The following is an 18,536-nucleotide window of genomic DNA, read 5'->3' as shown; positions in this document are numbered from 1 at the left end:
AGTAATGCTACTGTCTCCACCTAAATCTTAATGGCGATGGCGAGAGAGGAGGGAGCAGGTTTTTCCTCTGGGGGGGGTTATCACTTTACCAGCAAGGAAATCATTCAGACAATCAATTTCTTTAGCATCTCTAATAATACTGCAACATGCTCAGTAACACTGCCAATTCACCAGCCAGTGGCATTCTGTCTGAGCCGACAACTCTGAAGTATTTTTAGCAGCAGGTTACTTGGTCCACCTGTAGAATAGTCACTGAGCTGGTGAAGAAAACATAGTAAACACCAGGCATTATGTTTATGTGGGACACTGTTCTGAGGGCATTAAACATGAATTGAGCATTCTTCAAGAGAAATATAAGCATTTTAAGCAATTCTTATGTCTCCATAAAGCATATGTAAGTGTGAGATAGCTACTGTGACATAATGTGCAATAAATGTGAAATATACAAAATGAAAGGTGGGTCTTCACCTATGAGTTAACTTCTAGCATGATGTAGAGGTCAGTATTGTAAGACAATTTGCAATTGGCTTTCATTTTTTTACTATTTGTGTTCTTTGAGTTATTTGGCTTTTTTTTTCATCAGTTCTCCAGTTTGCAATTTCAGCAATATGGTTGCAAGGGTCCAACATAAACCTAGCAACCATGAATCGATTTGAATAAAAGACTGGAATATGAATAGAAGAGGGTCCAATATAAAGATAAATAATAAAAAGTAACAACAACAATACAGTTATAGTGATAACAAGTAGCAACAATAAATATATAGCCTTACAGAGCATTTGTTTCAGATGGGGTCAGTGACACCCATTTGAAAGCTGTAAGAGTGAGATGACAAATAATTAAAAAATATAAAAAAATAAATAATGAAGACCAGTTGAAAAGTTAAAGGTAAACCTCCCTTTTAAAGGAGAACTAAACTCTAAAAATCAATGTGGCTAAAAATGCCATATTTTATATAATGACCTTTTGCATCAGCCTAAAGTTTCAGCTTGTGAATAGAAGCAATGATCCAGGACTTCAAACTTATCACAGGGGGTCACCACCTTGGAAAGTGTCTGTGACACTCACATGCTCAGTGGGGTCTGAGCAGCTGTTGAGAAGCTAAGGTTAGGGATCGGTGCAAATTATTAAGCAGAAAATTAGGTTTGCCTGTAATAGAAGCTGATTATTAAATTCAGGTGCTAATTGCCCTGGTTTCTGTGCTGTCATGTAGTAATTATCTGTATTGATTACTAATTATCTTTATATTGTGACATTTCTATTCTATGAGTACTGTATATTGTGAGTGGGTCCCTAAGCTCAGTAAGTGACAGTAGCACAGAGCATGTGCAGTGAATCAGCAGAAAAGAAGATGGGGAGCTACTGGGGCATCTTTAGAGGCACAGATCTTTACTGCAAAGGGGATGTGGTTCCTTGGGCTGGTATAGAAACACAAAGCATAATGTCTAACATTTCTAACCTACTTCTTTAGTTCAGCTTTTGTTTTCCTTTAAAAACTAAAAAGGCCCTAGTTTGCACAATATCTCTTTTTTTCAGTTCCTTGGGTCAAGTCAGAACTCTGAGAAGGAAATATAAATGACTTCTGAGGAAACTGGGAGCTAAGGGAATGGTGGGAAACCATGTCTTTTTTTTTGGTTCTCTAAAAGGAGGTGTGAGCAGTAGAGGAAAAATAGGTTTTGAAAGGAGACATATAGGATAAAAGAAAAAACCCTAATTTTGCAAGCAATTATAAGTAATATATGGTGTTGCTTTTACATGGTGCTAAAAATTAAAATTATCTTTAAAAATATGTTCAAATATGGGGGCGTGTCCTAACGGTCCCTGCCAGAAGCACAGTAGGAGGGGGACAGCCAATCACATCCCTGCAGTCACACAAGCACAGACAGGCTTCAGTTCCCTATCAGGTCCTGCTAGCTGCTGATTGGTTCCTGTCCTACAGTGCAGTGAGCTGAGTGTCTGGGAATTCAGGGAGCAGGAAGTGGAAGAGAAGGGAGGGATTATTAGGGGGTTTTGCAGAAATATTAAATAAACCAGCCTGAATCACACAATTCTTCTATATCTAAATGAGTATAATGCACTGGTACTTTGTTATTTTTATACAATGTCTCCTTGAAGGGAACTGCTCTGTGACTTACTAGCGGCTGACTTACACTACATCGTCACTCCCACAGGGCGGCTAAATGATGTGTCCCTCCGCTTACGTGTAGTCGTGACGCTAGTCTCGCGAGATGAGTCTTGCGGCGTCGGGATTTTCTGTAAGACAGGAGGCTGGGGTCCTGCAGTTCACAGTTTCACGGGAGGTGTAAGTTATTATTCGGGAGTGCCGGTTGTGTTAGGAAAAGCGGGAATGGTGGGCAGTGTGAAAGCTGTTTAGGGAGAGGACACGCAGGCACCCTAGCAGACTCCTCCCTCTCGAAGTCTGCGGCTCGCTGACAGCAGGGGGAGCGATTATCCAAGTAAGTTCTGGACCCCTTTAATTCCCGAAACCCACGGGACTCTGGACGACTGTGCCCCTCTCCACGCCCCTCAGCGAGCCTGGCATTAGTTTCGCCTGCGTGTAAACTCATTTGTGTTCCATGAAGTTGCTAGTTCTTTTGTTTTGCTGTGTGTTTCATTAACACGATCCATTAAGTTGCCACTGAGTTGATCATGTTTATACAGTAACTAAGGAATCCTAAAAGAAGTTGCCACTGCGTTTATACTGGTCTGTGTTCAAGGTCAATACAAATGAAGGTATATCTGCATTGACACTGCTATATGCTCTGGGGACATTATCTGAAGCATTAAAAGTGGGTTTGGTACTTTATCAACATGGTATTTGTTCTGGGGAGCTTTAAACATAAAGCTGACACTGAATTTGCATTGCTATCAGTTGTGCGGTTATTTCATATGAAGTTGGTACTATATGTATCTTGTTGTGGTTTTTGGGTGCATTAAATATGAAGTTGGCAGTGCATTTGGTTTTTATAAACATTCTGTTCATGTAGGTGAAATGACAGTGGTCCAATGGAGCATGTCCTAATTCAAGTTTTCGGGGGCCTATTTAGCTTGGTGTGCCTCTGTAATATTAGGCTAATGCTGCTGCTGGTTTGTAGAAAAGGACAATTGAGGAGTTTGTATTGGAGAGATCTGTTTTAAAGGGGCAACAGAGAGATTAAAGCAATTTGATAATTTAATATAGCATATGGTGATTGAGAGGGCTGATCGCAGGACTGTTAGGTTAATACTTGTGGGCTCTGAGATAGAGGTGTAATTTAGAGCTTGAATATCTTCAGGAGGCTGATGCACACAGGACTGCTATAAGAATATATGTAAGCAAGCATACTTACAACGTTGAAAGAACGCAGGGACAAGTAAGGTCCTGCTCTGGGATTGAAGCAAAATATATATTTTAAATGTATTTCATGGCTAGAACTGCTTTACAGTTTCTGATGTACATCATACCTGTTAGGGTGGTGGCACGCAGGGAGATTAGTCGGCCAATGACAAATCTTCTCTACTGCGGATGACTATTCTCCCCGAAATGCCTTCCTGCTGGCAAGAATACTAATCACTGGCATACGAATTGCTTTAGATTTCCATAGTCACCGAAGTTTCCTTATGAGGCTACTTCAGGCCACTTCAGAAATCCTACGCAATTTGTATTCCATCGCACTGGTGATTTGTATTCTTGTTGGCGGGAAGGCATTTTGAGGAGATTAGTCGCCTGCAGTAGATAAGATTTGTCGCTGGGCAACTAATCCCCCCATCCGCCACCACTCTTGGGGATCGTTTCAGATTTCCGAAGTTTCATAAGGGCCATGGCAGAGGGGGAGAATTGTCGCCTGCAACAAGTCTGCGTTCCCATGGATGACAAATCTCCCAAAGTGCTTTCCCACTGGCAATAATGTAAAATGCTGGTTGTAAAACCTGTATGTTGCTTTGTTTTTCCGCAGTTGCTTCACAAGGAAATGTTTTTTGTCTTAGGAAAAAACAAAACGATTCTGTCTTCCCACCGGCGAGACCAGAGCAATGGGATTGGCACAAGGGAAATAAAAAAGTGTTTCTGAACAGATGTGGTTAGGCAGCAGGCTGTCCCCTAAAATCCTGCCACCCTAGGCCCGGGCCTTGGTGGCATTTCCACAAATCCATCCCTGTTTGTAGTTAATACTTATATATATATATATATTAATTAGAGCAGGCGTATAGTCCTATAAAAAAACACAGTATTCAGATAAATAATGCCCACTGAAAGGGAAAGCTATGCAGATATGTAGTTCAGCCTGGCTGAACTGAATCCTAATTTGCATATGCAAAATCACAAAACAAGGAAGTAAAAAATGTTTTTCCCATTTAGGAAAAAATTAAGATTTGGTATGGTGTTCGGCCGAATCTTTCATGACGGATTCAGTGATTTGCACGAATCCCAAATAGTGGATTTGGTGCATCCCTAGTGAATATTATATCCTACGTGAATATTAGCTCTACTTATAGGTTATACTTCCCTCTACAATCCCTTGGAAGTTGTGTACACACTTGTTACACATGTGTTGCTTTCGTGAAGTCTTCAGGGCAAATTTCTATTGCATACAGACTACACACTGAGGGAACGTGACTAGACTTTAGCAAACAGTATGTACTTCAAGCTACAGGCAAAATCAGGGCTATCTGCAAGAGCACAAATTAACTTGATGCTTAAAATCTTCCACAAGGACGGAACAGAATAAGTGAAGACACAAGTTCAAGGCTGCTAGTGACACTAGGGTAGGAGGGAAGGAACCCAAAACAAATAAAATTTCAAGACAAACAAATAATTGCCAAATGATTTGAAAAAACTACATAGTACACACGCTAGGCTTTTGTGAAGTTGGAAATAAATGTATACTGTTATATGTTTTGGGGATATTAAAAAAAAAATTGGAACACCATTTATATTGTTAAAAAACAAGGCCAATTTTTATTAGTTTGACATATGCACTGTTTGTCCATTATCATAAGGGGAGTGTCTTACATTCAGTTTGTGTTGTGTTGGTTACTAATGTCCAGCTCGAGCAGAGACGGAGAACAGAAAGGGAGTCATTCATCTTAAAGTATAAATGCAATATAAATAATAAATACATGGCAATCATCCTTCTTGTTCTGAGAGAAGCTTGATAACATGGGATACTAGCATAGAATTTTTTATTTTTAAAGACACCTGTTTAAATCGTTCTGCAAATAAAACTTGTTCTTTTGTTTCAACCTTGGCTACGGTTCAAAAATGTAGGACATTCCTGTCACCAAAAGCTTCTTGATCAGTTTTGTGTTAATAATGAACTGGCATTTGTTTCTGTCGGGATGATTTATTCACTGTTGAGAAACCAAAGGCTGAAATATGTGGTCTAGTTGAATCCAAGTAGTCAATAATTAGTCAGTGATGCATCCTAAAAGTGTCAAAGGCTTATATTGTGAGAGACGTCACTGTTTTGCTGCAAAAGCCAAATATCTCACAGGCATATTGTGTGTGCCTTTCTGCTTTCAGACATGTACAACAAACTAGCAGTACCAAGTATGACTGTGAAACAAGCAGCTGCCAGACACTCCCTATCTCCCCCATAACATGCATGCAGCTGATGCAAAGGAATGTGCCCTGCTGCATAGTTCACTTTCTCCTTGCATGTAACACACTCTTATTCACCAAGATTAGCATCAATTAACACATTCTCCAGACAGATTAGAATTATTAAAGGAGATCTGCAATTTTTTTCCAAAGGCAGTTCTTTAAAGGGGTTGTTCACATGCCAAACACTTTTTACAGTTCAATTGTTTTCAGATTGTTCACCAGAAATACAGACTTTTTTCAATTATTTTTCCATTATTTATTTTTTACCGTTTTTTCAAAAACTAAGTTTAAAGTTTAATGTCCCTGTCTGAGTATGGCAGCTCATGGTACTTCACGTGCAGACTCTAAACTGTTACACTTTTGCAACATTTAGCTGATACATTTTCAGCAGCATCTCTGTAGTATTAGCAACTATTGTATCATTATAACAGTTGTCTTTAAAGGTGAACTAAACTTTAAAAAAATCAGTGTGGCTAAAAATGCCATATTTTATAGAATTACCTTATTGCCCTAGCCTACAGTTTCAGCTTCTCAACAGCAGGAATGATCCAGGACTTCAAACTTGTCACAAGGGGTCACCATCTTGGAAAATGTCTGGGACACTCATATGCTCAGTGGACTCTAAGCAGCTGTGGAGAAGCTAAACTTAAGTGTTGTCTCAAGACTACAAGGCTGATTATTAAAGGGGAACTCCGGCTTCCAAACCAAAATTTGATACAGAGGCCCACATAACACAGAAACCCCTAATATATCCATCTCAGTTACCTGTTTCTTCAAAAAGTATAAATAAATGTCATTTTCTGTGCTTAGATCCAGCTGTTTAACAGTTCTTCTCTTTCTGCATCATTTCAAATCCTGGCAGGGAAGGAGGGACTAAACACTGATGTTACAACTTGTAACAACTACTCCACAGCTTGCAGACAGCATGTAGGAACTACATAACCCACAATGCATTGCACTGTGATGCTCCTTTCCATATTGAAATCACATGTGCTGAGAATTGTGGGGTTTAAAGGATGTAGGCTAAGGACACCTGGCTGTTGATACAAAGTAACAGTAGTAAACCAGCTCAGCAAAGTAGTCCCAGAGATCAGCAGGAGAGCAGGGGGCCAGTCTTAGGGAACTGTCAGAAACCATTAAAAATCATGAAAAGTCTGCATATTTTTTCAAATGATGTATATTGCAAAGTTGCTTGATATTATGTTTACTTCTCAAGAAGCTTAAGTTATGTTTCGTTCCCCTTTAAATTCTGATGCTAGTTGCTTTGGGTTCTGTGCTGCCATGTAGTAATTATCTGTATTAATCTGTATTAGCCTTATATTGTGACATTTCTATTCTATGTGTACTGTATATTGTGAGTATGTCCCTGAGTTCAGTAAGTGACAGCAGCACAGAGCATGTGCAGTGAATCAGCAGAAAAGAAGATGGGGAGCTAGTGGGGCATCTTTGGAGACACAGATCTTTACTGCTAAAGGGCTGTGGTTGCCTTGGGTCGGTACAGATGCCCAAAATATAATATACAACATTTCTAGCTACTTCCTTAGTCTAGCTAGGTTTAATGAAACCCATGGATTTTGCTCAGCAGAAACAAAATTGAGAAACTTATCAACAAAATGTATCAATTTAGAACAGTTTACAATGTTGGCGACCCTCCCCCCCTGCAAGATCTGCTTTAGAAGGTGAAAAATGGCACTTTACACTTCAGTATTAGAAAAACTGTCACACATAGAAAATACGGAAATAATTGGAAAAGGTCTTTATGGTGAACTATATGAAAACTGAACTGCAAAAAGTGTTGTAATGTGAACAACCCCTTTAAAGTGGATCTAAAGCCAGAAACAAAATGCACTTATTTTGCTATCAGAAAGCAACATAAGCCGCTTTGCAATATGCTTACAGTATTTTTTCTAGTTCTAAAATGACAAAAGCTTGTTCCCTTCAGCAGGGGTAAAACAAGAGAGCTGCTTAGATTTTCTTGCTAAAGGGTCCAGCGGCACTCCTTTCTACAGATCAGAGTGGCAACCATATTTGAATTAGCACTATTTTTGTGCACCGTTATTTGGTGTCATGATGTTCTAACAAATTTTCAGTAGACAAGCTGTTACCTTGAGCCATTTAAGCAGGCCAGGCATGGATGCTGATATTGTTGGATCTTTTTGTTTTTCCAGACAAATTAGCAGGACTGATTGGGATTTCACAATATCCCAATCAGTTTTTACATACAACATCAGACGGTAAACGATATAGTGAGGTTGGTGCATGATCATCAGCCAAGTAGCTTTCCAGTTCCCTTGGTGATCTTGCTTATTTGGCACTGGACCTTTAACCTCTGAGTAATGATTGTGTTGATTTTTCTCTTTACAGAAACGTGTTGATACATGTAGTAAAATACATTTAATTGTGATTTAATAACATTTCATTTAGTGTTTTCCCCCAGTGCTATGTATTGCAGTTTTCTTTATTGTTTTCAAGATGAACAAAAATAAAGGATTAGAAATGTTTACAAAAAATGTAATGTTTTGTATTTTTGTTTCTGAACTGAATCGTATTATTTTCTCTCTTGCAGGTGAGACATCTTCATCTGTCCAGTGTCTTGTTTCCGGCCCCACTGTGCCTTTTGTCCTGTAAATTATTTTACCGTAGCGGATGTTATGAAGGCATTGCTTGGGATTTTATGAAAAGAAGAAAAACGTATTTGTTTTGAAGAACTCGGGTCCGAATTTTCACCTTTTTTTAAACTTGCAATGGAAACAACAGTTGTTAGAAGAAATGCAATGCTATGCCAGCCCTGATAATCTGGTTTTCTACTGGAATTAACTGCAGGCAACTAGTTTTGTGATTGTTTCTGATATACTGCTACGTTTGTGGAACATTTAAATGTGAATGCGTCAAGCTGCAAATGTTGGCTGGCAGGTTCTGAAGCAGCCTCCTGCAAATCCGCTGAAGAGAGCAAGGGATGGCATCCAGAGAGAGACTTTATGAGTTATGGATGCTGTATTGCAATAAGGTATGTTTTCCTTTCTTTGTTACAAACTTAATCAGTTACACTGTTCATTTACCCTTGACCATTGTCTGCTATTAATATAGAATATATTATTCTTTTGTGTTAACTTGACCTTTGCGAGCAAATGGATTTCTTTTTTTTGAAAATGTCATGGAAATCGCTAATATAAACTGTGTTTGGCGTAATGTACTTGAACAATTAAAACCAGTTACTAGAGCAACACTAGAAGGATTAGGACGTAATCATAAATCTCGCTGTGTGTGCAGAAACAATATTCATTAGACACTGCAGGCACATTTCATTGTGACTATCTTGGTATACCTGTAATAATGAGTATTTATTTTATTGATTCTCTTGTTTCCCAGTGGCAATTCAGTATGCAGATCCCTAACGTTCTATCTGTTCCTGTTCGAAATAGTAGTTGATACGTTGTTCAGCTGAAGCTTCAGCCCTTACTGAGCATGCTCCCTGAGCTTTACGATAGTCTGCCATAGCGCAACTGTTATGACTGGTACATTAGTTGCTGGCAATTCCTTCAAAATCATTTGTACAGTTTAGCTGATTGTTCACCTACAGTAGCTTGCACTGAGTACATTGGAATTCATTTTTAAAACATAAATATTAGAAAAACAGTATTAAAAAACTTATTTTAGGAATAGTAGTTAAAAATGTTTTTTAAAGGTGAACTCTTTGTTTTGGAAAAAACCTCAAATTAAATAAAGTTTTTATACACAATTATCTATCTGTTTATGTAAAAATGGCTTCCGTAATAAGGACTATGGGTCTCTGATTCTCCTTCTGCTCTTTTCATGGGCAGAGGCCAACCTTTGGAGTTTCGTCCGCTTTTTTTTTTTTGTTGTTGTTGTTGGTTAAACCAAACCATGTGACTAGTAGAATCCCATGATTTCTATAAAAAAATGAATTTGCTTCCAGGTTTGCTTTTCAGTTTGGTTTCATCTTATGTCTAGAGCACAGCATTGAAGTGCTAGAAATGGTGCCTTTTCACTCTGGAAAATGCAACAAGCTAAAAGGTTGTCAATTAGCATTGAAATTATTTCATATGCATTTTTACAAAATATTTACATGATTAGACTAAACTAAGTGTGGTTGAAGTTTCTATATTTTAACATTATTGTTCTTCTCTGCTGTATCAGGCATTTCCATTCTCTTTGTATTTTTTCTTATTCAGTTTGTGCTGCGCAGTGATACGTTTGTTAATGTATTTTGAAAACCTGTTTTTGTTATTTGGTGATTTTTCTTCGTGTAGGGAACGTGCACCATGCTTTTTTTGCTTTTATTAATGGCTGAATTGTAAACAAATATATACCGCTGCCCCTAAACAGAGGAATTTGCAAAAGTGGAACATTTCCAATTTTAATGCTTTAAAAATGCCTCCTTTATATATTAAAAATTAAACATTTACCCAATTCTGTGTTCAGCATAGATTCAGAGAGGCAGTGAAGGGGAAGGAGAGAGCTTTGCTATGTTTTTTTTACCCGGCTGTACTCCTCTGACATTACTCTCCATTGCCTATCTCTGCATGCCTACAGTTGAGGAGGGACATATCTTAACAATTTTAATAATGTAAAGGCTATATTTTTTAAAAAAAACATTATATTGGTTAATGTTCTCCTTTTCTAAAGTCCTACCAGTCAGTTTAACTTTGCAAAAGGTGAACATTCCATTTAACAACAATGACATATGTACTGGGGACATTTTGACTACCACCGTTCTTCAGAAGGCAGTAGAAGTCCAAACAACTGTGTACCATTAGCCTAAAGTTAGTCTATTTGCTCGCTAAGTCATTTTGCATTTCGCATTCATTTTCTATTTTAATAATCCTTTATTTATATGACGTCCGCAAGTTCCACGGTGCTTAACATTTTATACAGAATAATACGTTTCTATAAAATGTATCCAATTTAGGGGTTATTAACTAAACTCTGAATGCAAAAATCGCGAAAAACTTTTGATTTTTCTTTTTCATAGAATCGGACTTTTAAAAAATCACGAATTTATTAAACCCAGAGGATGGAAATTCTGAATTAGAAAACCCGGCATCTCAGACCTGTCGAGGTTGCATATAAATCAATGGAGAAGTCCCAATGATTTTTTTTGATGTGCGCTGTATTATTTGGTGAAAAATCCAAAAAAATCGTGAAAATCAGATTTTTTTTTCACACAAAGCTAATTTTCGGGACAATAGAATAATAAGCATAAAAAACCTGAGCGGATTTGATTGGAGTTTGTAGCTGAAAATGTTGAGGTAAAATCGGACTTTGATAAATAACCCCCTTAGGGTAGGGACACACTGGGCGATTTGGGGAGTTTTAGTCGCCTGGCGACTAATCGCCGCGACTTTTCTCCCCGAATGCCTCCCCTCGCTCTGCGCCTGGCTAAAATGAAAAATCACCTGCGCTAATCACACGCGGCGATTCGTTTTCCGAAGTCGCCCGAAGTTTCCTCGTGAGGCAACTTCGGGCGATTTCGGAAAACGAATCGCCGCGTGTGATTAGCGCAGGCGATTTTTCATTTTAGCCAGGCGCAGAGCGAGGGGAGGCATTCGGGGAGAAAAGTCGCGGCGATTAGTCGCCAGGCGACTAAAACTCCCCAAATCGCCCAGTGTGTCCCTACCCTTAGACTTGGAATCTGTGTCGGAACCTAGGGTTAACTGATTGTACAGGAAGTGCATATAAAGTGTATAGACAATTAGGGTGGCTGACACTTTGACCTTTGATTTGAAAGTGTATTAGAAGTTTAAAATAGTCTTATTTATACAGTTGCTGTAGGGAAACAATGCTCCCAGGATGGCACTCCAAATGTTACGCTTGCTTGTGTCTGGGTCCAGCTGACCCAATGTTTTTTCAAGAAAATGGGCAGGGCATATTGCCACTAAATCTCCAAATCACCAAAACAGCTGAGTCCCTATAACATAACACTTAATACGCTATAAATAACTTTATTAAGAGCCATTTATCATGTCTGTACATTTTTGCAGTGTAGGAAACTACCCATGCAAGTGCAGTGGGAACATACAAAATTCTTGCCCAGAGTTCTGTGGTAAGAGTCAAATGTAGAACCCCAGTGCTGCAAGGCAGTAATGCTAACCACTGTTCCACTTTGTTTTATCATCCCTTTAAAGGGGACCTGTCGCCCTAAGAAATCATTTTGAATCCTTTTCCATCATGCTAGTCGAGCAAAAGAGACTTTAACACTATATCATTTGTGTTTCCTTCATTCTTTGGATTCACAATCACGGCAAACAGCAGGCACGATTTTGTTGACATTGTTATTAAAGGGGTTGTTCGTCTTTGAGCTAATTTTTAGTATGACGTAGAGTGTGATATTTCACAATATCCAAGGAATAGAAAAGAACCCCCACTATGATATTTTAGCCTCTCAAATCAGCTAAGGGCTCAGTTAACTACGAGACCACAGTCCCGGTTACTCTGCCTTCTCCATCTTTGTGGTGTCCCAGGGATAGAACAAACAAGGTAGCAGTTTTGGGACAACTCCACCTCCTTTTATTTCATTTTCCTCCTTTCTTCATGAATTTGAGCATTGATTTTAGTTTTTATCCTATTTAATGGCAGTCTAGTTAATTTATTCAATTGAACCTTATTAATTAGGAAGGATTATTAACTCATACAGCACTTTATATTTAATGAATTTAATATTCTCATCTTAGTAAATTACTTATACAAATCAATGATATTTCCCAAGTCACCCATGGCATACAATTCACCAACATGGGTTAATCCCGCCTATCAGGTCACTGGACAGGAAAGTGTTAACGATCGGTTTAAATACCTTGCTCCTCCCAGCAATACTCGTCTTTTTTTCCTGTCCAGGTCACGACAGGCTGCTACAAGCTGTTACAGGCTGCTACAGATTGCTAAAGGCTGCTAAAAGCTTACCATACCAGGGTGGGTCTCTCTCTCTCTCTCTCTCTCCCCTCTGATGCCTCCAAGTGCACCCTATATGGGTTGTGGTGAGAAGAACCCGTTGGGCAGGGTTGTGTGCTGGAGCTGCTGTAGGAATTCCCTCCTAGGGTAGAGAGGAGGATGAAGCAGTCCAGAGGATCAGCCGTTTCATGTGGATTCGAGGCTGTGTAAATTGTTTGTTCCATGTGGAGAGCACACGCGCCAATACTGACGCGGACGCGCGTCGAGTGCGGACGCGGAAGCGCGTGGAAGATGCGCGCCTGAGTTGACGAACGGAGTGACGTGCGCCGGAAGTGACGCACGCGGAAGACGCGCGCCCAAAGGGGACGCGCGCCGGGATTGGCGCACACGAAGGACGCGCGCCCGGAGGTGACGCGCGACCGGTCTGACGCGCGGGAAAACTGCGTCAGGAAGTGACGCAATAAGAAGACGCTGGCAGTATGTGCAAGGCTGGTGTTTTGGCTGGATGTGATAGTACACTTCGCTGGAAGTTGGGGAGCGTTTGTTCACTCGGCTACAGATTGTTACTATGGATCAGCCTGGCTCTGGAAAAGGATCTCAGCCCAAAGGTCCTACGTAAGCTGGCTGTGGTTATATGGATGTAATGAGAGAGAACGATAATTAGTGGCTGATGGTTGTCTTTTCCATTTTCAGCCTACATGTGTCAACTGAATTGCAGAAAGGGGAGCCTACTCTTTCAAGGAAAGCGGCTTCAGCTACGGACCCAGTAGCGTCTGCAGACCCTCAGCCTTCAGGAGCCCCACAATTGGATGCTCTGGTCTCCATCATCAAGCAAGCTGTGGTACAAGGCATGCAAGAGGCTACTGCTTCTACCTCTGGGGTACAGAGGAAAGCTAAGAGGGTCAGAGATTTGCCATATGGGTCTCTATCGGATGTGTCAGATGAAGAATTGTATTCTCCTGGGGAGGCACATTCTGAACTCTCAGAGGAAGGAGAAGTGTTTTCTGAGGAAGAGATTGCATTTGATCCTACAGCAATAGAGAATCTGGTAAAGGCAGTAAGGAAGACGCTATGTCTTTCGGAAGAGCTACCTAAGTCTAGTTCAGCAGATAAGTTCTTCCCATCGGTCAGGAAAAGACAGGTGACTTTCCCGGTGCATGATTCAATTAAGGAAATCATCAGCTCTGAATGGAAGAGAACAGAGAAAAAGTTTGTTATCCAGGGGAAGTTTGCAAAAAAGTATCCGGTGGAGGAGTTTTTCTCTAAGTTGTGGGACAATCCGCCTAAAGTCGATGCTGCAGTGGTAAGGTTGGCAAGAAAGACGACGCTGCCAGTGGATGATGCAGCAGCTTTCCGTGATACAATGGAGAAACGGATCGAAACTAATCTCAAGAAGACGTTTATAGCGGCAGGAGCAACTTGTAGACCGGCAGTAGCTATGACCTCCACATCAAGAGCTATGAAGGTGTGGTTAAATAACCTGGAAGATGCCATTTCTTCTAATGTCAAAAGATCAGGGTTACGTGAAATGTTGTCTGAATTGAAGCTAGCGGTGGATTTCATGACAGATACCTCTCTAGATCTGGTACATCTAGCTTCAAGAACTATGGCACTTTCGGTGTCCTCAAGAAGAGCTTTGTGGCTGAAGCCGTGGCTGGCGGATTCAGCCTCTAAGGTGAACTTATGTCAGTTGCCATTTGAGGAGGAGATGCTCTTCGGTGAGAAACTCGATTCCATCATTAAGAAGGCTTCTGGGGGCAAGAGTGTATTTTTGCCGCAGGAAAAGAGATTCAGACGTCAAGGGGGTAGGCCTATTTCCCCCATTAACAGGTCCTTTCGAGGTTCAAGACAGCCTAGATATGGAAGGACTGCCGGAAGACAGACGAATTGGAAGCCCACAAGGGGGGAAAGTAGGCCTCCCAATAGGAGAAGTTCTACTTTCAGCTCAAGCCATACAGAGAAGAAGCAATGAGATCAGGCCGGCTCAGACCAGCAGAGTGGGGGCACGTCTAACATCCTTTTATGCGGTCTGGGCCTCAAAAATCAGAGACCAATGGGTCCTGAGGGTGATTCAGGAAGGATATCGGTTGGAATTCCACAGGGTGCCGTCTTGCAATGTGTTCAAGATGTCTTCAGTCCCGCAGGTACCAGGTTCGGACCAAGTGTTACAGGAGTATGTAGATCAACTCCTGAACTCAGGGGCAGTGGAATGGGTTCCGAAGTCCCAACAGGGCTTAGGTTTCTATTCGAAGCTCTTTCTAGTCCGGAAGGCCTCGGGGGCATTCAGACCGGTTCTGGATTTACACCCTCTGAATCAGTTTGTCAACTGCAGGCGCTTCAAAATGGAATCACTGACGTCCATCCTACAAGCAGTTCCGCCACAGTCATGGCTAATAAATCTGGACTTGAAGGACGCATATTTCCATGTACCAGTGCACAAGACACACCGGAAGTATCTTCGGTTTGCCTTCAAAGGTCAACATGTCCAGTTTACCTGCCTTCCCTTTGGCCTCTCAACGTCCCCAAGAACATTCACGAAGGTCCTGGTCACGGTCGTGGCTTTTCTGAGAGAAGAAGGTGTACCTATATTTCATTACCTGGACGACATTCTGTTGGTGGCTTCATCAAGAGAAGAAGCTCTGAAATTCAGGGACAGAACAATCCTGGTACTCCAACAGTTCGGTTGGGTAATAAATTGGGAGAAGAGCAACCTACTCCCGTCACAAAGGATGGTCTTCTTGGGTGCACACCTAGATACGCAGGAAGGAATAGTTTCACTTCCTCAAGAAAAGATACAGCATATATTGAGACAAATAAGACAGTTCAAAGAACAACAAAGAGTCTCAGTAAGGTCATGCATGTCGGTCCTAGGTCTCATGGCATCTACGATCCAGATGGTGAAGTGGGCCAGGTGGCACATGAGGCCTCTCCAACGATTCTTCCTGAGGGAAAATGCTTCAAGACAGTTGAAACTAAATTCACGGATTGTAGTTTCAGAGGACGCCAAAGACAGTTTAAATTGGTGGCTGGTTGTAGGAAACTTGACTCAGGGGATGGTTCTTGCAAAACCCCCGTATGTGGTAATCACGACAGACGCTTCAGAGAGAGGCTGGGGTGCAGTACTGGAAGGTCGCAGTGTTCAAGGTCATTGGAACCTGCAGGGTGTCTCCTCAAACATTCTGGAACTACGGGCCGTGAAAGAGGCGTTGCTGGCCTTTTCAGGAAAAATTCTACATGCCTGGGTAAAGATTCAGTCGGACAATGTTACAACGGTATCTTATGTGCAGAAGCAAGGTGGCACCAGAAGCGCCCGACTGCTAAAAGAACTGGCCCCAATAATGACGTGGGCAGAGGAAAATCTAGAAGGGCTGACAGCCTTACATATTCCAGGCAGTCAGAATACGGAGGCAGACTTTCTCAGTCGCAACACCTTGCAACCAGGAGAATGGAGTTTATGTCTGCTAACCTTTCAAGGCGTAGTACAAAGGTTCGGAAGGCCAGAAATCGATCTTATGGCCACAGACAAAAACCACAAGTGCAGCAGGTTCTTCTCCAGGGCACCATGTCCTCTGGCAGAGGCAGTGGATGCACTTCTCCAGGATTGGAGCAGGATATTTGGTTATGTCTTTCCGCCCTTTCCAATGATTTGGAGGGTGTTGAAAAAGATGGATGTCGAAAAAGCCTTAGTCATAGCCATAATTCCGTATTGGCCGAGACGCCCTTGGTTTCCGCTCCTGCAGAGTTTGGCAGTAGAGCCACCTCTGAGACTGCCTCTTCAGCCGGATTTGTTATCCCAGGGCCCAGTGGTCTACGAGGGAGTGGATTCCCTGTCACTGACGGCATGGAAATTGAAAGGCAGAGGCTAGCAGAATATGGTTTCCAGGACGATCTGGTGAATTTCTTATTGAAGGCTCGGAGGGCTTCTACCTCGGCTCAATATTACAGGGTCTGGAAGTGCTTCGCAGAATTTGCAGTACAACACAAGTTTGACCCAAAAGATCCTACTGTCCAACAGGTGGTTCAGTTCCTGTTTGTGGGTTTCCAGAGAAAACTTAGCACAAGCACTCTGCAAGGTCAAGTCTCCGCATTATCTGCGTTGTGTGGCCATTCCTGGGCGGAGGAGCCTCTGGTTAACCGGTTCTTCAACGCAATGAGAAGAGTGTGCCCTTTCAAGAAATCCAGAGTTCCACCTTGGGACCTTACGATTGTCTTACGAGCCTTAATGTCTTCGCCTTTTGAGCCTTTGAGGGAGGCCTCGGACTGGCATGCGACGTTGAAAGTCCTGTTCCTGGTCGCTATTACCTCAGCTTGCAGGGTTGGAGAGATTTCTGCTTTGTCAGCAAAAGAGCCAGACACAGTTGTCTATCAGGACAAAGTGATTATGAGACCATCTTTCGAGTTTCTTCCAAAAGTAATCTCCCAATTTCATGCCAATTTGGAAGTTACACTACCTTCCTTCTGCCCTTCTCCAAAGTCTGACAAGGAGCGAGAATGGCATACTTTGGACCTGGTGAGGGCCGTTTCGCATTATCTGACACGAACGAAGGATTGGCGAAAATCTGACAGGTTATTCCTGATTCCGAGGGGCCCTAGAAAGGGTTTGGCGCCAGCTAAGTCTACGATTGGCCGCTGGATTGTCTCCTGCATTGCTCTAGCTTATCGGTTGACAGGCAATGAGATTCCTAAGGACCTGAGGGCTCATTCTACAAGAGCCATGGCTACTTCCTGGGCGGCGGAAGCCAGGGCCCCGCCAGACCTCATCTGTAAGGCTGCTAGGTGGACGTCTTCCTGTACCTTCATTCGTCATTATAGACTGAATGTGATGTTGTCTCAAGATGCAAAGTTTGGAAGAAAGATTTTGCAATCTGTTGTTCATGCTAAATAAAAGTTTTTTTTTGTTGATCAATACTGGTCCCTCCCTTCTTAAAGCTTGGGGAAATCCCATGTTGGTGAATTGTCTGCCATGGGTGACTTGGGAAATATAGAAATTTTTTCATACTCACCGTAATTTCTATTTCCAAGTCACTTCCATGGCAGCATTCACCAACTTCCCTCCCTTCTTCTGGAGCTTGTTACTAGACGAGTATTGCTGGGAGGAGCAAGGTATTTAAACCGATCGTTAACACTTTCCTGTCCAGTGACCTGATAGGCGGGATTAACCCATGTTGGTGAATGCTGCCATGGAAGTGACTTGGAAATAGAAATTACGGTGAGTATGAAAAAATTTCTATATTTTTCTTTAGCATTACAATTAATTTAGAAATAAGTGATCAATCCAGGTATCAGTCTATTAATTGGCTCAATATTACTGTGGTATTATAGATTTTTTTGGCTTTTTGAGCTCCTCACAATTAACTCATTGCACTGCACTTTATAATTTATTGCACAACACTTTATAAATTTTCAACAAGTGTTACATTCAACCTTATGCACTGATTAGTGGTGTTTATTTAAGTGCTTACTATTTAACCGACTTTTAATAAGTGTGTCAAAAATACTTTGTGACTGCCCTAGTTTAGATTGTTCAAGTGGGGGTTCTTTTCTATTCCTTGGATATTGTGAAATTTTTGAATACTGACTGCAGTCAGACCTCTACTTGAATTAGAAGGATAAAAACCAAGGGATAGTGGGGCGATTCGTGTTGTTTAGTAGAGTGTGATATCGTGAGACAGTTTTTTTTGTGTGTTTTTTTTTAGTTATTTCACTTCGTATTCAGCAGCTCTCCAGTTTGCAGTTTCTGCAATCTGGTTGCTAGAGTCCAAATGATCCTAGCAACCATGCATTTATTTGAATAGGAGTCTAGAACATGAACAGGAGAGGGCCTGAATAAAAATGTGAGTAATAAAAAGTTACAATAATAAATTTGTAGCCTTACAGAGCATTCGATTTCTAGATGGGTCATTGACCCCCATTTAAAAGCTGGAAAGAGTCAGAAGAAGAAAGGCAAATCTTTAAAAAATAATAAAAAATAAACAACGAAGACCAATTGAAATGTTGCTTAGAATTGATCATTCTATAACATATTAAAAGTTAACTTCAAGTTGAA

At 41.2% G+C, this 18,536-nt stretch overlaps 1 protein-coding gene across 3 annotated transcripts in view; it reads left to right on the top strand.

The window, feature by feature from the left end:
• The first annotated feature begins 2,171 nt into the window (after positions 1-2,171).
• nbeal1.L (neurobeachin like 1 L homeolog) overlaps positions 2,172-18,536 on the top strand; it is a 98,171-nt gene continuing 81,806 nt past the window's right edge. For 2 of the 3 annotated variants that reach the window (XM_018236162.2, XM_018236160.2), the window contains exons 1-2: positions 2,197-2,456; positions 8,148-8,588. In XM_018236162.2, coding sequence (XP_018091651.1) covers positions 8,538-8,588 — 51 coding nt within the window. In that variant the 5' untranslated portion in view covers positions 2,197-2,456; positions 8,148-8,537. Of the gene's footprint in view, positions 2,457-8,147; positions 8,589-18,536 lie in introns of all 3 variants that reach the window. The other variant, XM_018236161.2, reaches the window with a different exon arrangement.

Source organism: Xenopus laevis, chromosome 9_10L (genome assembly GCF_017654675.1).
Source record: "Xenopus laevis strain J_2021 chromosome 9_10L, Xenopus_laevis_v10.1, whole genome shotgun sequence".
NCBI lineage: Eukaryota > Metazoa > Chordata > Amphibia > Anura > Pipidae > Xenopus > Xenopus laevis.
The sequence above is the reverse complement of the archived record's forward strand: the minus strand, read 5'-3'. Positions and strand labels throughout refer to the sequence as shown.